This window comes from Miscanthus floridulus, chromosome 6 (genome assembly GCF_019320115.1).
Source record: "Miscanthus floridulus cultivar M001 chromosome 6, ASM1932011v1, whole genome shotgun sequence".
In the NCBI taxonomy this organism is placed as follows: domain Eukaryota; kingdom Viridiplantae; phylum Streptophyta; class Magnoliopsida; order Poales; family Poaceae; genus Miscanthus; species Miscanthus floridulus.
Genome location: NC_089585.1, coordinates 111,193,223 through 111,199,693, shown reverse-complemented (window position 1 = coordinate 111,199,693; position 6,471 = coordinate 111,193,223). Strand labels below are relative to the sequence as shown.

Here is a 6,471-nt window from a genome sequence, read left to right as displayed (position 1 = left end):
TGGTGGGCCCCCATCACACTGCGCTATAAAGAGAGGTGGGGGCTGGCGGCTCTCTTAACGAGGTTGACCGAGCCACAGTTCCTCACTGAAATCCCTAATCCGATCTAGAGGGTGCGCAGCCAGTGACGGAAAGCTCCACTGTCTCGCCGCCACCGGACTGCGTCACCGTACTCCACTGCCTTCGCCGACCCGTCGCTACCGGACCGTGTCACCTACGACCACTACACCGACGCCCTCCGACTTCACCAACTCCATGACGGACGTGAGCGGATCCTCTTCCAAGGGCACAGACGGTCAACCATTTCCATCCCTTCCTCTTCCTCTAGATCTAGTAGTTCAAAGTTCTAGGGTGTATTCATCATGTTCATAGTAAGATGTACCCGCTAGATCTACGGCTAAGGTCCTGTTATGCATCTATCACAGGAGAGCCAAATTAGCTCTCCCAACCTGGCAAGCTTCTTGTTATCTGTGCTAGCCCAACGAAAACCAAGCATGCCCCAAATCTCTGGTCAACAAGCAAACAATATTGTGGTGTGGCAAACTTTGGAAGCTATCCAAACAAACCCTTATACAACTTATTTTAATTTGTTGTGCTTAATTCTTGGCGAATCCACAAGAGAAGTACACGAGCTGAGAACCGTGCAAACCCTGGGGCTTTGGCCGTTTCACGTGCTAACATAGGAAACGTGAATCCAGTTGCTGATTCTTCCTATTCTTATGAGAAACGGACACGTTTCTTGTATTGTATCCAAACGCGTATAGGCGCTCTTAAGTTAGTTTAACTCTGAAGAATTACATCATTTTTTAGGATGGAGGTATGCGAAGTATAAACCACCATCTTTGTTACCACCTACGGCTACGAGCTACTTCAAGTTCTGTATTCTCGCGTGAATCGCATATTTATCTCCTTTTTGTATATATGAGGGAAAAGTTCTAGAAGTGGTTCAGGATCTCATCTCGTGCAGTAATGGAAACATATACTTCGAACTTACCTAACTTTGGTTCAAAAAGAAGATCTAACGAAGTTTGCATTCATATAGGTTTTTGTTTTAGTGGACGCGCTCAGTGATATCCTTATCTGCATCTGACTGGGGAACAAAAGCAAAGAGACGAAACTTGAGTTAAATGCATGAGTGACCTAGGTCTATAAATTTTGAAAATACATTTCTATGTTCCTAAAATTGTTAAGTGATGCACCGCAATGGTGCATCGATCGATATGGTACAGAAATGGACCCATAGTGCACCATCTCTATTTACATGTATGTACGATGCACCACTTAACAAGTTTAGCCGAGTTATAGGGCAGAGCGTCTATCTTTGAATATATAATCAAAAAGACAAGTTCAGATAAAAACACTGTTCGGGAGGCTGTAAACGATCGTGGATTATTTACTGCTGGCTGGTTTGGTGTGAGAGAAAAACACTGTTCCTGACTGGAAATTTACGATCGTTTACTAGCGAGCCAACAAGACGGAGACCAACCAACCAACCAGGAACTTCTCGACTACACAGCTAAAAGCGGACAGCTAAAAAACAACCAACCAGGAACTTCTACACAACACAAAAGACCTAAAACAAAGACCAGCTCCAGCTCCAGAACCACTCAAGCTGCCAACTCCAGCAGTGTAGCACCTGTCTACACATTTTTTTTTTGATAAGTTGTTCACAGAATTCATATGATGTTTACAGAGCACAAGAAAATATCTGTGTGAGGTGACAAATAAAAAGACCCAGGAGTGTTCTAGTTGAACAGCACTACAATCCATTCGGCAATTAACTCCTCATCCGATAGTCAAGTGTTGAGGCCATGCGTCAATTCATAAGGTTCTTCTGCTCATCCAATAGTCAAGTGTTGAGGCCACGCGTCAATTCATAAGCTTTTACAGTTGGAACGTTGCTGCTGCTGCTGCTATATAATCTTCCATCTCGATGCCAACCAACGACAACAATGTAGCAAATAAAATTACTAGATACTTATTTGGTATCATAAACATTAGCAGTTTTTTATATAAATTTGGTCAAACTTGAAAAAAATTGACTTAGGACAAACCTAAAACATCACTTATTCTGGAACGGAGGGAGTACGCAATATGCTGAATAAACTTACTGTCAGACACAACTGATTACACACAAAATATGGCACTAGATACAGTTCTATGATTCTATCAAGCACAAGTACTGACATATCCAGGTGATACAGTTATGAATAGAAAATGTATCAGGAATGGAAGACTAATCTGTTTTGATATTTTATTGTTTGGGATACATTACATTTTTCAGTAACTTAAGATTTTTTTGGTATGAAGTACTATTACATGATTTCACTATGGACAGTAAGGAAGAAAGCTGAAGTCATCCTGTATGAATATAAGATTTACACCAAACCTAAACCACCACCTACCAGATTACCATGAGAAACATACTGACCATAGTCCAGCAAACATGGCATGTGAATTCCAAATGCCAACATGGTAAGTGGCAACCAGCTGCTGCATCAAAGTGACCACATCTGTAAAAAGAGGAGTCACATCTGGGGATCTCGTTGAGTGCCAGTGAAGTATATGACCCTGATAGTCTTCAAGGCATCAACACCGTGAATGGATAAATACTGGTTTTACAAGAAGACGTCATATCTCCGAATCCAGTGAAGTTGGTTTTTCTACCACCTAAACAAATAAATTCACACATGCATATCAGCAATGGCTCCATGACGCATGAGCATGTAAAAAAACAAAAGAGAGTAACATAGAGATATATGCAGAGTAGAAGAAAGTTAACTCTTACATCTGCAAATCTTATTTGCCGTGGCCTGGAAGGTTTATGATCATTCGCCTTTGGTTGCATTGTGGCCCAGGGAGTTTGTTTCTTTGAGTGTACTTGAATTCCAAGAAAAGATGGTAGAGGTGGCTTATTCGTCACGGATGGCAAAGTGCGAGAAAGCCATGACTCTGAAGGTGATTTTGGGACAGGTAAAGGGAGCAGAGATTGCAATGGTATGGTTTCCTTTTTGGCAACATTATTGTCTTCCAAATGTTGTGGTAACTCATGACTAGCATCATGCCGCAAATCTTTTCTATCATCCAACGGAAATGTGGGTTCTCTATGTTCAGAGATCTTTCCGGTCAATGGATCATTGACTTGATCTTTCACAATCGAGTTCCTTCCAACTATCTTTTGCCTTCCAGGCTGAGAGTCATATATATTTGCATTCAAAGCTGCTTTTGTATCCACAAGCACACCTAAGTGGCATGTGTCAGAATCAGTATCTCCATGGTGATCCATTGAATCTTCATGTACTGCTCCATCTTGTCCTGAGCTCATGGAACTTGATCCCTTTAAGCTACTATGATCTGATCCAACCAACGAGGTTCGATCATGGTCTTTCCCAAACGAACCAGAACCATTGCTCCTACTTGCCTTATCTCCTGTTCCAGACGACCCATTTGGATTACTTGATGGTGACATCACAGGATAGCTGCGATAAGGAGACATGCCACCAGCTATGGAATGATAATATGGTGAAGACCCATCCCCAGTCGGTGAATCACTCCAGAAAGTAAGCTGATTCGACTCACTTGTCAGCTTGCTCCTACCATCCTCTCCTTGGCCAAGATACTTCTGCTCCAACTTATGCTTATACACGTCCTCCCAGGATTGCTGCCACACAATAAAATCGAGATGGTTAGAACAATCATTCCTAAGAATGAGCACAAGAAACACAACTACAAAGCTGAATCCAACCAGCATGCAATGCGCGCTGGCATTAGTACCCCGTTGGAATCACATCCCAGGTGCTTGTTCTGCGAGCTCCGGGAAAGCGGACTCTGCGCCATTTGGCCCCTGCCTTTGCATGGTAACTGCCAGCCTCTAACTTTCTTGCCGCGCTTCATTGCAGGCATTGGATTCAAGAGCAACAAGGAAGTTTTCACACATAGGCTAGGGAGCAAACCACACCCCTTGGCTGAAAACCCCCGGGTACTATGCACGTCATAGCCATCGTCATCCTCTTCATCCTCCTCTCCATGCTCTTCGTGTCTTGGATAGGCGCAGGACAAGTAATTGGGCGGCAGGTGCTGGTAAGGGAGCTGGACAGGTGCTCTCCTCATTCGATCCTCGCCATTGCCCGCGCCTGCCTTCACCGCAGCCGCGCGCGCGTGCTCGCGGCCAGAGTTGCCGGTGCCAACAGCGGCGGCGCCGGCCTTCCGAAAGGTGTACTGCGGGGAGCCCACGGCGACCGCCTGCGCGGCCGGCAGGAAACGGTCCATCATGAAGCCCCGCGAGCCTGGCTCTGCGCCCTGTCCGGGGTCCGGGGCGCCGCTGAGGCCGCTGACGCTGCAGTTCATGGCAAAGGACTCGGTGCGGGAGAGCGTGTCGAGCGCGTCGGAGAACCTCTCCTCTTCCTCTTCATCTTCCACTTCTACGCCGCCGTCGCCGTGCTGCTTCCGTAGCACCGCAGCCACCGGGAGCGCCTCGTGCTTCTTCACTACCTCGGTCGATTCCGCCGCCACCGCAGCCTCGTCCTCCACCACCACCACCTTGCGCGACGCGGCGACAGTCCGGGAACCTCGGTCGGCGACGCCACGAAGCGCCTGGAGATCGAGCTCCCCGAGGGCGTCGTGGTAGGGGCTGCTGCCGCCTATCTCCTCGCCCGGGCGCGTCCAGGAGGAAGTCTCCCGCGGGGGCGTCGGCGGCGCCGCGCGGCGGGTGCGGACGCTCTTGGGCTGGCCCGGGCGCTGCTCCCAGGCGAAGGGCACGGCGCTCGGGTGCCGCAGGGGCCCAGAGTTGAGCTCGGCCTTGTACTGCGGCGGCGGCGCGTCGGCCAGGCGCGCCGAACGGAGCGGCGCGCCCAGGTCGATCCGCTGGTTGTGGTTGCTGCCGCCCCCGTCACCCATCGCGCGATCCGCCCGCATCGCCCGTAGGACGTAGGAGCTCGCTCGGGAGCCACGGAACGGAAAGGGGTTCGCGCCTCGCTTCGGCCGCCGGGAACGGGCGCGGGGAGCCGCCGGTCGCAAGCGTTGGAAGCGAGAGACGGAGAGAAGGATCTGTATCCCGCAGGCCGCGCGCCGCCTTGCCGTGCTTCGGCCGATGGACCCAAATAATAGACTCCCCCGCGAGCCGCGACTGCGAGGCCCAGCCAGCCGCCTCCGCGGCTCCACTTCACTAGTGCGGAGTGACACGGTGCGGTGGGGCGGTGCGAGCGCGGTGGGTGCTCGCGCGCACGTCAAGACCAAGAGCCGACTCGGGGAGTGCGGGAAAAAAAGTGCGAGACTTTCTGGGGGCGATCCGCCTAAAAAGTTGGTGCGCGCGGTAGTATTCTATGGCCACCCGCCACATGTACCGATGCGGCGATGCACGGCCCGGCCTCTGGCGAGTGCCACCGTGCTTCAGGCGGACGGGGGGCCTGACCGCATCAGCGTCAGCGTTCGCACGCCGGGAAGGGGGGCCGAGTTAGGCAGAGGCTGGCAGGCTGCCGTCTCCGTCAACCAAAGTCTGGTCTTGTTGAGCCGGGGATTCGGTCGCCTAGGATACGAGATACAGCGCCATTACGCAGATTTGTTGGAGAGAGAAAACATGGTTTGTTCGCTAAAAAATATTATCGAAGTAGTTCAAGCGAACAGGGCTGCTATCATTTCCATTCCACGGTTTGTATAGTACTTCTAACTAATTTTCTATCCATCCAGGCTGCATTAGTAACAACTGCCCTCCCTTGGATTCCTAATGCACGATTCGTACTCGTCTCTATAAAGAACAACGGAGCAGCTGAGGTGCTCTTGCAGAGGAACAAACAAGTGAGCTCTACCGTACGGCCTGAGGAATGCGACAGACATGCGCGTCCACTGCCAACTGGATCCGCTCCTCTTTCCGTGTCAGTTGTCACCCATGTCATGTAGTACGATTATGAACCGCCATTGGTGATCGGCTTCTATCATGGTCTCGCGCCGTTACTGCGAAAACTGCAGCAGCTAACGATTATGAGCCGTCCACTGCATGTTCGTTTCGTCGTAAATGATCATGGATTATTTACTACGGGCTGATTTGATATGAGAGAAAAATACTATTCCAGTTAATAATCCACGATCATAAACGAGCAAGCGAACCGGCCAGGTCGGCAGCTGCGTTAGAGCAGATGCAATGTCGGCGTCGACTGCTCGTCTCCGTCATGGCATGCAGATCACGTCGAATCAGATCGTTTTCTCCGACAGCCAGCGCGAGGGCGATGGGGGTGACCACGGAACAGCTCTGCGGCGACCAGACACAGGCACGCACAGCTGGGCCTTTTTAATAAAAAAAAGAATTAGGAAAATGTTCCCCTGCTTTATTAACAACAAAGTGTATTGGACAGTGATTAAAAGTCCGCCGTATTCTAGCACGCCTGCCTCAAATTACAGAAGAGTATCAACATCTATGATAGACGACATCTCCTTAGATAGCCCAACATCTAGTACTCCTGAATGTAACTGCACTGATG

The 6,471-nt window shown here is 49.8% G+C and overlaps 1 protein-coding gene across 1 annotated transcript; it reads right to left on the bottom strand.

Moving 5' to 3' along the window:
- Nucleotides 1-1,488: 1,488 nt before the first annotated feature.
- LOC136459048 (uncharacterized) lies at nucleotides 1,489-5,245 on the bottom strand. Its single transcript, XM_066458949.1, has 3 exons — nucleotides 3,773-5,245; nucleotides 2,787-3,659; nucleotides 1,489-2,668 (listed from the first exon to the last, which is right to left on the bottom strand). Exons 1-3 carry the CDS (start codon nucleotides 4,910-4,912, stop codon nucleotides 2,630-2,632), a joined length of 2,052 nt encoding a protein of 683 aa, XP_066315046.1. The 5' UTR covers nucleotides 4,913-5,245; the 3' UTR covers nucleotides 1,489-2,629.
- Nucleotides 5,246-6,471: the final 1,226 nt, after the last annotated feature.